The following is a 17,139-nucleotide window of genomic DNA, read 5'->3' on the forward strand; positions in this document are numbered from 1 at the left end:
ACCTTTACACTCCTATTACCCAATATAGTAGACATAATAAGATAAAATAAGACATATAAGACATAGAAAACTCATTTACAACCTTCTAAATATGCTTTTTAACATGATCAGAGCCCTCTAGACATGAAATAACACCACTACAGTCACCTTTACACTCCTATTACCCAATACAGTAGACATAATAAGAGAAAATAAGACATATAAGACATAAAAAACCTCATTTACGACCTTCTAAATACGCTTTTTAACATGATTAGAGCCCTCTAAACATAAAATAAAACCCCTATAGTCACCTTTAAACTCCAATTACCCAATATAGTAGACATAATAAGAGAAAATAAGGCATATAAGACATAGAAAACTCGTTTCCGACCTTCTAAATACACTTTTTAACATTATTAGAGCCCTCTACACATGAAATAACACCCCTGTAGTAACCTTTCCACTCCTAATACCCAATATAGTCGACATAATAAGAGAAATGAGCCATCTTTGACATAAATACTGTATGGTAAGGTATACTCACATGCGTAGTACCAGCGTACTTCCTGGTGGATTTTGTCTCATCAGTGCAGCGTTACTGACACCTAGTGGCCAGTGTTGAATACTACTTACTGTACTGCCGCTGTTTGTGGTTAAGGAGAGACACAGGATGTACTTGAATGGCTTTATTAACAAGCAGAGAAGACATAAGCAGTGAACATTCACCCAGAAGCTGCTGTCGGCCACTCTCTACACTGCTAACCTGCTTTTAGCACTCAGCTAACAGTCAGCCCTAGCCGGCTGACTTCGCACACAGGCCCCATCTCTTAAAGGGGCGCACAACAAGTCACAGATATTACACTTCATGTCACGTCTGTTGAATGTTTTTCTTCATTCAGCCATTTGTATGCTTGCAGAAACTTAATTTAGGTCATGAATACATACAATTGGCTTAAAGTAGAGCACCGGATGTCAGATGCTTGTTGGTGATCACCTTTCTCTTCCTCCAGGCTTCTTGTTCGACATGCTGAGCTCTACCACCATCCTTTGGTAGGTGTCTGCTAATGCTTAAAATGAGCAAAATACTGTAAGTATGACATGTGATCATGAATGTACCTGTTACTACATGCTCACAGCATGGACATAATACCAGAAAACCTTGTTGGAGCTTTTTTGGAGGTGTGTCCCGTTGCCTGTATTCATTAGCTGCCGCTTTTTCACTGTTTTTATATCTTGAGAAGGCACAGAAAAGAGAAAAATTAATTACAAAAAAAAATTATATTACAACCTTGTTTTGCTTTGTTTGTTTCTTGTTAAAAAAAAATCAACAGAAAAAAGTCTTTTATATTTCAACTCCATGCTACTAAAATGAGTTTTTTTTTGTTCTCCAGAGAGAATGCAAGTTTTTTCTTTTTATATTTTGACTCAATATTTGGACTTCATTCTTGTAAAATTACAGCTGTTTTATTTTATTCATTCCTGCCGTTTTGTTTTTAATTTTCCAAATATTTCAACTTTGTATTCGAATATTCGTTGCACGTTTTCTTCTCATAATATTTTGATTTTATTCCGATAGCATGACAATGTTTTTCTCAACCTCAATTTTCTAAAATTACAACATTTTTTCAATGCTTTCTTTGTTTCTTATATTTTGACTTTAAAAAAAATTCCATTAAAAAGTTTCTTTATGCTACTAAAATGATGTTATTTTTCCTCATATTAAAGTTTTATTCCTGGAAAATTGTGACGTTTTTGCTCGTTAGAATACAGCTTTCAGCTGTTTTTTTTCCCTTTCTGCTGTAGCTTCCTTTGAACTTTGCTCTTGTAATAATGGATTCGATTTTTATGTCGCCTTTCAAGGAACCCAAAGTGCTTCACCATGAAGTGAAGCCGTCATTCATTCACTCCTCACTCACACACTGGTGTATGGTAACTGCAGTACATCTGTAACGGGAATCTGTGGCGGAAACGTGGCCTGCGGGCTCTCCGACCACCACAAAACATTCATACACATTCATGCACCACTGTGGGCAACACAGCAAGGTGCGTGAAGTGTCTTGCACGACACGACGACCGTGACTGAGTGGAGGGAAGGAGGATCGAACTGTCGCTAGTAATATGATGACTTTATTCCCATAATATTTTAGATTTATTCTAGGGGGGCTCCAGTCAATCGGGCACCAATCAGTACCGGCCGATTTCCGTGAAAAAGCATGGGATTGGCATGGTATCTCCGCCCCCACTGCAGCATCCAGCCTATAGCGACCATCTCCCGCCCACTTCCCCTTCACAAAGCCAAAACAAGCATGTCAGCCGTGTGGGACGTACCTGTCGTCATTTTGCACCCTACCAAACATGCTAAAAAGCTTTAGTTTGGTGCGGCATTTGGGGGGCGGGCAATTGGCAGGGTGGGGTGAGTTTTCAAGGCTGGCGATCAGTCGAGTGGCGGCTAATGTTGCCAAAACCTGTGTGCGTGGCAGTCGGAGGTCTGAGGCGGGTGGCCCGAAAAGTGGTCGGATTGGACGGACTGCCCTGGTGGGGTGTCCTGCTGGAGCGACATCAAGCTGCTCTCGCATCCAAAGTCTCCTTAAAGAAGGCGCCTGAGCCTCGAAGCAGTGGCGGAGCCAGAAATGTTTCATTGCGGTGACCAAGTTGAGACCATTGCTCACATAGGGGTGGCAAAATGTTCCATCCATCCATCCGTTTTCCTGCGCTTATGCGGGTCTGGGTCGTGGGAGTAGCAGTTTCAGTAGGGAAGCCCAGACTTCCCGGTCCCCGGCCACCTCCTCTAGCTCCACTGGGAGGACCCCCAGGCGTTCCCAGGCCAGCTGTTAGACATGATCCCTCCAGCGTGTCCTAGGTCGGCCTTCTCCTAGATGCCCGAGCCACATCAACTGGCTCCTCTCCATGTGAAGGAGCAGCTCTACTCTGAGCCCCTCCCGGATGACTGAGCTCCTCACCCTAGTGGCAATAAGTTGATACCTGAATTGTGTAGATGGCTAGTGGGGTGGCCACCACTGGCCACCACGTAGCTCCGCCTCTGCTTTTGGAGCATCTATGTTTTCAATGCATAGTTCCGGATTCTACTCCCCATCATGGCGGCCAAACACGTGCAGGGCATAATCCGGAAGTGGACTCCCGTCTCAACTCTAGACTCCTTGATTTACCTGCCGACTCATGCTGCCAGAGAGAGCTTCCAATATTTACTGATTCATGTGCTCAATTCCGCTTCACAATTGAAGTCAAAGTCAACATAGTGAGAAAACTAGACCAGACCCGACCAAAGTCACCATGGAAAACTTACTGACTGACTCATGCTTTGACTGACAGCTCCTCTACAAAACAGGCAAGTTGTGTGCTGTAGTGAAACGCGTCAAAGCGGAAATGTCTGTGTTCCGCACCCACCACAGAGCCGCGTCTGTCCGAGCTGTCCCCCGGCCGTGGGGGTGGCCACCGGGGTGGGCGGAGAGAAGGGACCAAGGGTGACCGCCCCTTCACTCCGCCACTGCCTCCAAGTTTCACCAGCGATTTTGATAAAAGCAAGTCAAATATGTTTATGTCACGGTTCCCCTTTCATATGGTACAGTCCAGGGGGTCACCAGCGTGAGCCTCCCAGGACCACACGAGGCGCCTGCCAGCCTGCTTGTCATTCAGGTTTCCGGTTGATAATGTGAGAAGACTAGAAAGGCCATTTTCATTTTGTAAAAGTAGCTCTTGCAAGAAAACACCTTGGTGAGCCCTGACACAGCCAACAGTGCACCTCAGCGATGTGAGCCGTATCGGTATCGCTGATTTCACTTATGGATGATCGGTATCGGCATCGGCAGCATAATACCCTGATCCCTACTTTTTCCTAAACCTACATTCTCTATGCTACCAAAATGATGGTATGTTCCCTCTTAATATTACAAGTTTATTCTTGTAAAATTGTGACTTTTTTTCTCATCAGAATCTGACTTTTTTCTCCTGATATTTGGACTTTATTCTCGTAAAATTACAGCTTTTTTGTTTTTCAATTTTGCTGTTTTTGTTTTTACATTTTCCAAATATTTAAACTTTGTTCTTCAAACGTCTTTGTACATTTTTGTGTAGTGTGTTGACTTTATTCCTGTAATATTTTGACTTTATTCCCATGATAGAACTTTTTTCTCAACCTACATTTTCCCAAATGACAGCTTTATTTTGCATTGTTTCTCATATTCTGACTTTTGAAAAAGAAAGAAATTTTAAAAAGTATTTAATATTTCAACTCTATGCTACGAAAATGATGCCAAAAAAACTGTGACTGTTTTCCAGTTAAAATATGACTTTTTTTCTCTCAATATTTTGCCTTTATTCTTGTAAATGTATTGCTGATTTTTCCACTTTTGCTGTCGTTGGCTTTTTTTTTCAGTTTTCTTGTCAAATTACCTTTTTAGAGCGTGCCGTGGGCCAATGAAAAACAGCCACAGGCCTCGCATGGCCGCGGGGCCGCACTTTGGACACCGCTGGCTCGTGTGGACGCAAGGCAGCCCGTCCGAGGGATGTAAACGGGCTCCACTGTGTTGCTAAATGTGAATTCTCAGGGCTTTGAATGGCAACTGGACTATTCAGGTGGTCTTAGAAGACGTTCGGCCTCTCAGCCAGGCGGGCTTCATGGGTTCATGCGCAAAGACTCATTATGACAGCTGCAGTCCAAAGCATGTATCCCCAGGGTTTCACTGTTTTGTGGCGCAAAGCGACAGTGGTTAAGTCATACAACCACAGTCGTTTGGACAATTATGTCAATCCACATAATATTTCCAGCAAATGTCTTTTTGTTGCTGTATCTTTCTTTTTAGGTAGATGAAGCACAACTGGAGTTCGTAGAAGAAGCTGTGATGAGGATAGGCATTCCCAAGGTGCTGTCTGGTAAGAAATGCACACAAATGCGCACAGCAAAAGTCATCAGAATTGAGAGTTTTCCAGAAGAAGTAAATGTGATGAAGGTGATGTGTTTGCTGTTCCAGTGCTTGAAAGAGAAATAACCAGGCTGTTGGACAAACAGGGGGTGTACTTATTTGACATCTACAACCCGGAGGTGCTTCCCCACGATGTAAGTCTTGCTTGAATGCATTATTAGTATTATACTTCTACATACTTCTTATGTTACAGACCTACTCCAAAATAGATTCAATTCATTTTCACCCTCCAAATTCTACACGCCACATCGCACGATGACAACATGAAAAATGTTTTGTTTTTTTTTTTAACGTTTGGAAATGACTTTTTATGGGAAAAAAGTCATAATATTATGGGAATAAAGTCATGATATTAAGGGAATAAAGTCGTGATATTATGGGAATAAAAGTCATGATATTATGAATAAAGTCATGATGTTTTGGGAATGAAGTCAGATTATGGGAATAAAGTCATAATATTATGGGAATAAAGTCATGATATTATGGGAATAAAGTCATAATATTATGGGAATAATGTCATGATATTATGGGAATAAAGTCATAATATTATGGGAATAATGTCATGATATTATGGGAATAAAGTCATAATATTATGGGAATAAAGTCATCGTAATATGGGAATAATGTCATGATATTATGGGAATAATGTCATGATATTATGGGAATAAAGTCATAATATTATGGGAATAAAGTCATCGTAATATGGGAATAATGTCATGATATTATGGGAATAATGTCATGATATTATGGGAATAAAGTCATAATATTATGGAATTAATGTCATGATATTATGGGAATAAAGTCATAATATTATGGGAATAAAGTCATAATATTATGGGAATAAAGTCATCATAATATGGGAATAATGTCATGATATTATGGGAATAATGTCATGATATTATGGGAATAAAGTCATAATATTATGGGAATAAAGTCATCATAATATGGGAATAATGTCATGATATTATGGGAATAAAGTCATAATATTATGGGAATAAAGTCATCATAATATGGGAATAATGTCATGATATTATGGGAATAATGTCATGATATTATGGGAATAAAGTCATGATATTATGGGAATAAAGTCATAATATTATGGGAATAAAGTCATGATATTATGGGAATAAAGTCATAATATTATGGGAATAAAGTCATGATATTATGGGAATAAAGTCATGATATTATGGGAATAGAGTCGTAATATTATGGGAATAAAGTCATGATATTATGGGAATAAAGTCATGATATTATGGGAATAAAGTCATGATATTATGGGAATAAAGACATGATATTATGGGAATAAAGTCATGATATTATGGGAATAAAGTCATAATATTATGGGAATAAAGTCATCATAATATGGGAATAATGTCATGATATTATGGGAATAATGTCATGATATTATGGGAATAAAGTCATGATATTATGGGAATAAAGTCATAATATTATGGGAATAAAGTCATCATAATATGGGAATAATGTCATGATATTATGGGAATAATGTCATGATATTATGGGAATAAAGTCATAATATTATGGGAATAAAGTCATGATATTATGGGAATAAAGTTTGATTGATTGATTGATTGAAACACTTATTCCATTCCAGAAAGAAGAAAAGAAACAAACAATATTAAAACTCTATAACATAAAACCAAACACCCTTCAAACCAGAATGAAAGGGAGCAGAAAGAAGACAAGTCTTATTATCTTCAGCCACAAAATCATATTTAAAAACAATAAAAACTAAAAAATATACCTATAGTATAGTTACACATTTCAATTACAACTCAACCAATGCCATTTCCCACAACAAAAATAACCATAGTATGACAGCCAATCATAACTGAGATAGTTCATATTTCCTCAACATACTCCTTTTAACCATTTTTTAAAAATATGGTATCAGACTTGGATTCTATAGTTTCTTTATTTAGATTGTTCCATAAACTGACTCCTTTTACAGAAACACAACGTTCCTTCATTTTAGTCCTGAATTTTGTTTTTTTGAAAATCATTATACCTTTTAACAAATACTTACTTTCTCTTCTTTCAAATCTTTCTGAATATTAATTGGCAAACTTTTTTTATAAGCTTTCAGCATAATTAGCAATATATTATATTCTACTAATTCATAAAATGTCAATAGTTTTAACTTAAGAAATAGTGGATTTGTTGGGTCTCTCTATTGTTTTCTACTGATTATTCTTATTGCTCTTTTTTGCAAAATAAATATTGACTGAGTTTATGTTTTGCAAGCATTTCCCCATACTTCAATACAATAAGTCAGATGTGGAACAATCATGGTGTTGTACAACATACACATTGCTTTGTTATCCAGTGAATGCTTTACTTGATGTAACAATGCTATTATTTTGGCTATTTTTACCTTTGTGTACTGTATATGTGATTTCCAACACAACTTCTCATCCAGAATTACACCCAAAAACTTGATTTCTCTTACTCTACTAATTTCAATACCATCTATGTTAACTGAAGCACCAGAGTCTCCCTCTGTTACTGAATATCATCAAGTTTGTTTTTTTTCCATATTTACCGATAATTTGTTTACATCAAACCACACTTTTATTTTTTTCAATTCTTGTTTAACCACATCCAACACCTTCCCAAGGTCTTCCCCACAATAAAATAAAGTAGTATCATCCGCAAACAAAATACATTTGAGCAGTTTAGATGCACAAACAAAATCATTTACATACAAAACAAACAATTTTGGTCCGAGGACCGATCCCTGAGGTACTCCACACCATATGATGCAATTTTGATTCTACCTCATCTATCTGCACAAACTGCTTTCTATTTTCTAAATAACTTGAAACCCATCCAAGTGCAACTCCTCTGATACCATATTTGCTCAGTTTTTTAAGAAGTACGGTATGATCAATGGTATCAAAAGCCTTTTTGAGGTCAACAAAAACACTCACAAAAAACTGTTTCTTTTCTCTTGCGGTAGATATTTCTTCCGTTAATTCCATAAGAGCCATAGATGTGGAGTGGTTGGTTCTAAATCCATACTGACTGTTACTTTAAATATTGCTTCTATCTATAAATTTGTCTAACCTGGTTACAAACAATTTCTCTAATATTTTGGAAAATTGTGGAAGCAAGTATACTGGTCTATAGTTGGAGAAAGCATGTTTATCTCCATTTTTATACATTGGAATTACTTTGGCAATTTTCATTTTGTCAGGAAAAACTCCTGACAAAAAGGACAGATTACAAATATATGTAAATGGTTCAATCCAATCCAATCCACTTTATTTATATAGCACATTTTATAAACACTGTTTCCAAAGTGCTGCACAGACTAGCAAAACCATAAATAATAAGTAAATAAAGGAATGCAAATTTAAATAATAAGTACAAATTACGACAATAAAAACTAAAAGATCAAATAGAAACAAAGAAACGTACTACAATAAAATATTTAAAACAAGAAATCGAAACAATAAAAGCCAAAAGTCCAAGAAGTAGGTAAAAAATAAATAAGTAAATTTGATTAAAAAACTAAAATAAATAGAACCAATAAAAACTTTAAAAAGAATAAAAGACACAGAGGACCACACGACTCACGCCGAGTTAAAAGCCAGAGAATAAAAGTGGGTTTTAAGACGAGACTTAAAGCTTTCAATTGTGGGGGCCGTTTTTACATGAGGGGGGAGAGTGTTCCACAGCTTTGGGCCGACTACAGAAAAGGCCCGGTCTCCCCTGGTCTTAAGTCTGGTCTTAGGCACCACCAGTTGGAGCTGGCCTTCGGACCTCAATGTGGCGCTGGAGTGTAAATTTGGATGAGGTCTGAGATGTACTGAGGGGCCAGCCCATTCAAAGCCTTAAAAACAAACAATAAAATCTTAAAATCAATCCTAAAACGCACAGGCAACCAGTGCAGGGAAGCTAAAATTGGGGTAATATGCTCCCTCTTTTTGGTTGCTGTTAAAAGCCGTGCTGCAGAGTTCTGGACTAACTGGAAGCGAGAGAGTCATTTATGGTTTATTCCAGAGTAAAGCGCATTACAGTAGTCCAGACGTGACGAGATAAAAGCGTGCATGGCTTGTTCGAAATGTTGCAATGATAAAAATGATTTGACTTTGGATAAAAGCCTAAGATGATAAAAACAGGATTTTACAACAGCATTGATTTGTTTATTAAGTTTAAAATCACTATCAATGATGACGCCAAGGCTGGTGGCTGTGGGACTGACTTGGTTCTTGATGGGGCCCAAGTCCAAGTGGGGGTCATTATTATTATTATATATATTTTTTTTTATTATTATTAAGGATGATAACTTCTGTCTTCCCCTCATTGAGCTTTAAAAAATGTTGAGCCAACCAGACCTTGACGTCACTAAAACACTCAAGAAGGGGAGTCGGGGGGGCATGGTCATTTCTTGTAATTGGTAGATAGATCTGGCAGTCATCTGCATAAAAGTCATAGGAGATACCATGCTTTCTAAAAATTGTGCTAAGTGGGATTATGTACAGAACAAATAGGATGGGCCCCAGGATTGATCCCTGGGGGACTCCACAGTCCAGGGGGACAGTTGACGAGGTGGAGTCACCAAGTCCCACAGTAAGGCATCTCCCTGACAAGTAAGACCTGAACCACTCAAGGGCAGTCCCCCTGACACCCACACAGTTTTCCAAGCGAGATAAAAGAATAGTGTGGTCCACTGTGTCAAAGGCAGCAGTCAGGTCTAAAAGCACTAAAATGGCTGAACCACCAGTATCAGTCATTAAAAACAGGTCATTAAAAACCTTTCAAAGTGCAGACTCAGTGCTATGAAAGGCCCTGTAACCTGACTGGAAGGTGTCTAAAATCCCATTTTCATCTAGAAAAGGCTGCATCTGTGCAAGAACACTTCTTTCTAAAATCGTTGAGATAAAAGGTAGTTTAGAAATGGGCCGATAATTTGATAAAATCGAAGGATCCAGACCTGTTTTTTTAAGCAAAGGTTCAACAGCAGCCGTTTTACAAAAGGAAGGAACAATACCAGAGGACAGGCTGCTGTTGATGATATTGCACACATAGGGGCCAATAGTTGCCCACACCTCCCTAAAAAAGCGAGGGGGGAGTGGGTCAATGGGAGAGGAAGAAGGCTTAAGACCATCAACTACCTTGGTAATGAAGGCCAGCGACACAGGTTCAAACTGATTAAAAACTTTAGAGCACTGTGTCACTGTAGACAAATTAAAAGAGGGGGGTGATATATTGGCTCGTATAGACGCAACCTTCAATGACCAATTCAATGATATTCTTTACCAATATCATGTCCATATCCATAAAGTCAGTGGATCCTTTACTTGCACAACTTTTTACAATATTTAGTATTTCTTCTTTTTCTACTTTACAAAGAAAAATACTGTCCACATGATCCATTATTGTGTTTTTATTTACATTGCCTTTTATTGTAGGTATGTTTGCTGCAAGACTCGGGCCCACATCAACAAAAAAGTCATTGAACTCATTTACTATTTTAATTTTTTCAAAAATGTCATCATTATTTTTCACAAAATAATTTAGAAGAGCCGATTTCCGTTTATCATTTTTTATTACACTATTTATTATTCTCCAAGTAGCCTTTGTACTATTTCTATTTTCATATAGTAAATTACCATAGTATTCCTTTTTGTGTCTTCTAATTATCAATACTAACTGATTTTTGTATGTCTTATACCTTTCTTCTGCTTCTTTCGACCTTGATTTTAAAAAACATCTATATACTGTAAGTATTTTTTTTTCTTGCAGGCATTTCGTAGTCCTTTAGTCATCCATGGCTTATCAATAGCAGATTTCTTTACTATCCTCCATATTATGGGAATAAAGTCATGATATTATGTGAAAATGTGTAAATGCTGCCAGTGTCTTTGTGTTTTTCCCTCAGGGTTTTGTGCTGATTCAGATGGACTTTGGTTTCCCTCATCACCTCCTGGTTGACTTCCTCAAGAGGACACTGCAGTCACCAGCATACTTCCATGACTAATAAACACCTCTTTTCTGTTTCTGTTCAAAAATTAATGAATACTGATTGGTTAAATAATGATTAGATTTAAGTAGATTTCAAATTAAGTAGTTTTTAGATTAACTGTTTGCACTGGTCTATTGATTGAATTCTTGTTGAGTGCCTAATAGTAAGCACAGACGATATAACTGTTTCATCAATTCATCTAATTCAGTGGTTCATAACCTTGTCGGACGTACCGAACCCCCCAAGTTTCATATGCCCATTCACCGAACCCTTCTTTAGTGAAAAATCAAATAAAATTAGTTTTCAAATTCAAGACATACATACTGTAGGTATATGTTTGTTAACTGGTGCACAAAATGAACCGTGCATGAAGATCACCTCGTTCAAAGAACAAAACCAACACAGTGCATGAACGCATAACAAACACACCCGCAAAGCAGCGTGATTTCTGCTGTTGCCTTTGAGAGACCAGTTCAGATATGCGTGGCTTCACCTTGGCAGGTGCCACTCTCATGAACCTGGCTCTGCTGAATTTTTTTTTTTTTTTTTTTTTTTTTTTTTTTTTTTTTTTTTTTACCCCTGTCCTGTCCAGCCTTTAAAGCAGATAGAATTGTATACCTAGATGCCGTCAAGTGCTCAACAGATTTACTCTGCCAGAGAGAAGTGTGATATACACTTCCCCTGTCATACAAAATTTATTCGACCTTGATGCTTGTTATAAAGCAAATTTGGAGCGACCGGACCGGAGCAGGAGGGGACAGAGAAGAAGAGAAAAGGAAACGGGGGGGGGGGCGAGAGGGGACAAAAACAAAAAAAAGAGAGACAAGAGACAAGGACAACAGCAGCAACAACAACAATTGTGACAGAACAACAGAAACATACAGAACGACATCAGCAAATAAATGTCCGTGAAAACTATAAAGACGAACAAGGATAAAGGACAAATCAATATCAACAACCACAATGACAAAGCTGTCAATGACAATCAGACATAATAGCAGTCATGAAATGATGAACTATGACAGTGATCACAATGACAATACTGCATTGAAACAGTCGCACACAATAGCAGTCATGAAATGATGAATTATGATAGTGATCACCATGATAATACCGCATTGAAACAGTCACACATAACTGTAGTAATGAAATGATTATCCATGATAGTGAATAGAATCAAAGTTACTGTAATGCACATCATTGTAAAAAAAAAAAATATACATATACACACATATATACATACATACACATACATACATATATATATACATATATATATATATATATATATATATATATATATATATATACATACACACATATACACATATACATATATACACACACATATACCGCACACACACACATATATATATATAGTCATACTGCTGAAATCACCGTCGCTGTAATAAAACCAACAACATAATAACACCCTGGTTAACTCAGTGAGTAATGTGGGGAAGTACGTATGTACTGTGAGTGTGCATATGTACAGGTATCTCTGTATGTAAGGAAGACTTCATCTATATATAAAGGTGCAGGAATGTGTGGGCGTGTGATTGTCACTGAGAGTGCATGAAAGGAAAGGGGCCGCCTTCCACCTCCCAGAGAGCCCCGCCCCAAATAGCAAGGCCGGGCCCCGGCCGCCAGAAGGCCACCAGGCCCATAGGGGCAGGCAGCACAAAGATCAGTGCCCCAAGAGCCAGCCCAGAGAGCCCCCCCCCCGGGAAGACCAGTAAGGGGCCGAAGAGAGGTAATCCCAGCCAAGGACAGGGCGCCAGCGGGCCGGAGGACTGCCAACCCCTGAGACCAGCGAGAGATCACACCCCACAAAGGCAGACGGGTACCGGGGGCCACAAACCGGCAGGCCCAGAGACGCCTCCACAGCCGGAAAGAAGCCCGCCCGCGCCGGAAGCGCCAATTCCCGCCCACCGCCACCCCCACCCCCAGGGAGCGGAGCCCGGCCCGCCCCGGGCCAACCCCCGCCCGACCCCCGACACAGGGCCGCCCCGCCAAGGGATGCAGGAGGCACACCCCCCACCCACCCGGCGGAGGCACGGGCGGCAGTGATGTATCGCCCAGCACCTGACCCCACGGAGCAAACCCCTGTATGCCCCCCCCCCCCCCCAAATAAATAACTAAAATAAATAAATAAATAAAAATACACACACGCACGCACATACACACTCCTACGCACCCACACACACGCACATAAACACTCCTACGCACAAACACACCCCTATGCGCACGCTCATACACACTCTTACTTACTCAAGCGCGCACACACACACACACACACACACACACACACACACACACACACAGTGGTCGACTGCCCGACACCCGGAAGCCCCACCCTATCCCCCGTTGGTAACCCAAGGAGCAGCGGAGCCGGGGACCCCGGGGTCCCAGACATACGATTCAGAACCCAGGGGCGGAGAGCGCAGACCGCCGGGGAGCAGGAAGACACCCGGCCACACCCCCCCAGCGGTAGGACGCCGCCAGCGAGGCAGACAGGGGAGTCAGCGAGGAGGAGAGCGGGAAACCGAGCAGGCAGGCGGGAAAACGGGCGAGCAGCCAGGCGAACCACCACACAGCGCCAACCGACACCCGCGGGCCAGCAAACCCCGAAGAGAGAGCGGGAGCACCACACCCCAAGCCGCAGGGAGGCCAAGCACCAGAGCCGAGAAGGCGAGACCAGCAGCCGACCAGCCGACGGCCCCCACAAACCACCAGAAGCCAGACCAGCCACATGCCACCAGAGCCGACAGCGCACCACCCGCGCACCGGAGCCCCACCCCCGACAAGCCCACAGACAGACCGGGGGAGGCAAGGACACAGACAGCGGCCCGGCAGCGCACAAAGCGCAACGGCGACAGACGCCCAAGCGCCCGGCAGAGCACGACCCCCCCCAGCGAGCCCGGCCCCAGGGCACCCGCCCCCCCACCCCCACCCCGCCACCCAGGCCCACAGTACCCGCAAGCATGACCAAGCCCCAACCCACCAGCTGGCCCGGCGCCCCAGCAGCCGCCACAGCGCAGCAACCACCGGCCGCCGCGACAGCACACGGGCCACCCGAAGCACCAGCACCGCCCCCCGGAGACCGCCGAACCCGCCCCAAGAGCGCAGAGGCGCCCGCGGCACGTGTCAGTCCAGGGGGGGCACCGCAAGCCGCCCCCCCCGGCGCAAGCCCCGGCATCAACAGGCCCCAGAGGGCCACCCCAGGGAAGGGCAGGCGAACCAGACAAGGGCACCCCACAGGCCAGGCCGCCCCGGGCGAGCCACCGCGACGGCCAGGCCCCCGGCCACACCGCCGACCCTGGCGGGCAGACGCCGAGGTGCACGAGGCACCCCAATCCAGCCCGCCCCACCCGTGTATGTGATAAGGTGTGATAGTGTCTATGATGCAATTAAAAAATAAATAAATAAATAAAATAAAATAAAAGAGGATGGTGTATCTGTGTGCATGTATATGGAGTGTATGTGGATGATAGCTAATGATGCAATTAAAATCGGGGGACAGCTGCCGCTCGGAGGGCCCCTCACCTGGCCAGCCCCCCCAAACCCTAAGTGTCTACTCTGCGATTAAAATTGGGGGGCAACAGGTCAGTGGCACAGCAGGAGCAAAGGAGCCCCGCAAGGCAGCTCCCCTCCCCAATCACGCCCGACCGTAGGCCACCCCCCAATGTCCTATATATATGTGAGGTGGTGCAGTGGCACAGGAAGGACGGGGGCCCCACACCCCAACGCCGCCCAAACCGAGCAGGGGGGGGACCAAGGACACATGACCGACCGGCCGCCCACCACAGCCCAGGCTCGGGCGTGCCGCAGGACACACCACAGGCCCTACCCGGCCCGCCAGGATGCCCAGTCCGGCCCACCCAACCCCCCAGAGGCGATACCCCCAGCGCCCCCCAACACCGGAGCCCCACCGGAGGTAGCGTTCACAGCGCCACCCCCAAACCGCCAAACACCACGGACAAGCCACACGCCCCCAAGGCAGATCCGACCGCCACCAGGACAGCGGGAGCCGCGCCCACGCGCCCCCCGCATACCACCACGGACGGCAAGGGAGCAACACCACGACGACCACAAGAGCACCGGACCCCACATAGAGCGGAGCACGGCCGCACCCACGAAGCACGCAGGCCAGAGGCGCCAGGGAGGGACAGAGAAGCAAGCACCGCACGACCGGGCCCGCGAGAGGAGCGGCCCCCCGCCCGGCGCCCAAGCAGATGCCCCCGCCCGCCCCGCCCCCCGCCACGCCACAGACCGGCCACCGCCCCACCCCCCGCCCATCCACCAACACGCCAAGGGGGAAACCCCGGAGGGAGGGAGACAACCGCCGGCCCGGAAGCAAGGACCAGCCTGACACCAGCAGGCAGCAGGGACCGCCCGCCAGCCCCCCGCCAGCCCGACCCCCAAGCCCCCGGCCAAAGCCACCCCCCGACCGCCCCACCCCGGAGCAAGCATCCTCCCGCCGATCCCGGGAAGCACCACGCAGATGGACACCACGCCGCCCGCCCCCACGCGCAACCCGCCCACGGCCCCCACACGCCCCACCCACCGAGCCACAGCGGCCCCGTCCCCGAGGGGAGAAAGCAAGGGATCCCCCCCACCCCAGCACCACGCACCCCCCACCCCGAGCCCAAACCGCACATCCGCGACCCCCACATCCGCGCCCCCCGGAGGATAACAGGCAGCTCCCACCTATCACACATACACCACACACATAAATCAGTGAAATAAAATAAAATAAAATAAAATAATTAAAAAAATAATAAAATAAAAATAAATAAATAAAAAGGGGCAACCCAAACCACCCTCGCACCCAGGGGAGATGGCTCCGCGGGGGCAGCTGGGCTCAGGCACCCGCGCCCCCACCAGGGGGAGAGGCCGGCCCCCACACCCCACACCGGACGGCCCCACGCGGCAGCCGAGCAGGAGGGCCCAGGGCAGTCCCCGCCCCACCCCCAGAGGCAAAGGAGGCGAGGGAGAGCCAGCGCCACCAGCCGCACACGGGCCCCCCCAGCAGCAGTAGGCGCCCGGCACCCGCAGGATGCAGCACCCCATCCACCCACCACCCCGGAGGCCAACCAACGCCGCCCCCTGGGCGACCCCCCCGACCCCGCCCCCGCCCCATCACCCGACCAGGACCCCTCCCCACCCCCACCCACCAGCCCCCCCAGGCAGGCAGCCCAGCAAAGAAGACCCGGGACACCAAGCCCGCCACCGCCCGCCCCCGAGGTACCAGGCCCACCCAGCGACCAGGACCACACCCCACGCCAGATGAACGAGACCCCCAGGGGCAGAGACAGATGCCCTCACCCCCCTGAGAGTCAGGTCAGGGAATTAATTATTGGTGCCCATATAGACTGAAATTCTGACATTTGTTCTTTAGATTCAGCAGACATTCTCTCCATAGCTATATGATCTAACAAAAGATTTTTGTAAAGAGCTATGTTCAGTTTCTTCCTTGATTTCCAATTGATGAGAATGGTTTTCTTGGCGATGCTTAATGCAGTGATGAGAAGCTGTGTTTGATTTGTTTCTACATCAATTGTGGAGAGATCGCCCAGCAGGCATAGTAAAGGAGAGGTAGGAATGGAGAACCCAAGTGCCAAAGATAGGTACTCACACACTCCGTGCCAAAAATTTTTAATGGGAGCGCAGGTCCACATGGAGTGTAAGTAGTCATCTATTCTATGGTCTGAGCAGTGTGTACAGATGTTAGAGTCAGCCCACGGTGGGCTTTTAACAAATGTCAAAAGAAGAGAGTAGGGACAGAAACCCAAAAGCCCACAGAAGAAAAAGGAGAGGAGTGGTAGTCCCTTATGTAGCTGGGGTCTCCGAAAAACTCCAGAGGATCTGATGGCAACACAAAATTCCTACCTATTTCAAACCAGTAAATACCCTGAGACAAAAATTTGTGCATCCGAAAGACAAGGCTCCAAACCAAAAACAGAGCAATGTGGTCTATTCCATCCACTGTAAAGATGAGGAATGCAAAGAGCACTACATTGGGGAAACTAAGCAAATGCTCCAAAAAGGCTTTATCAACATCGCAGGGACAATTCTAGCGGTCCTCAATCAGCAGTACATCTACACCTGAAAGCAACCAATCACTCTTTTGAGGACAGCGAGGTAAAGATTTTGGCCAATGAAAACAGATGGTTTGAAAGAGGAGTAAAGGAAGCTGTTTTTGTCAAACAACAGAACCCATCATTG

The 17,139-nt window shown here is 44.5% G+C and overlaps 1 protein-coding gene across 3 annotated transcripts in view; it reads left to right on the forward strand.

Moving 5' to 3' along the window:
• Window positions 1-11,198, forward strand: part of cetp (cholesteryl ester transfer protein, plasma) — a 48,989-nt gene extending 37,791 nt beyond the window's left edge. Inside the window, exons 14-17 of one of the 3 annotated variants that reach the window (XM_054776777.1) lie at window positions 993-1,032; window positions 4,803-4,872; window positions 4,971-5,056; window positions 10,828-11,197. In XM_054776777.1, coding sequence (XP_054632752.1) covers window positions 993-1,032; window positions 4,803-4,872; window positions 4,971-5,056; window positions 10,828-10,926 — 295 coding nt within the window. In that variant the 3' untranslated portion in view covers window positions 10,927-11,197. Of the gene's footprint in view, window positions 1-992; window positions 1,033-4,802; window positions 4,873-4,970; window positions 5,057-10,827 lie in introns of all 3 variants that reach the window. The other 2 variants (XM_054776778.1, XM_054776779.1) reach the window with 2 other exon arrangements.
• Window positions 11,199-17,139: the final 5,941 nt, after the last annotated feature.

Source organism: Dunckerocampus dactyliophorus, chromosome 5 (genome assembly GCF_027744805.1).
Source record: "Dunckerocampus dactyliophorus isolate RoL2022-P2 chromosome 5, RoL_Ddac_1.1, whole genome shotgun sequence".
Lineage (NCBI taxonomy): Eukaryota > Metazoa > Chordata > Actinopteri > Syngnathiformes > Syngnathidae > Dunckerocampus > Dunckerocampus dactyliophorus.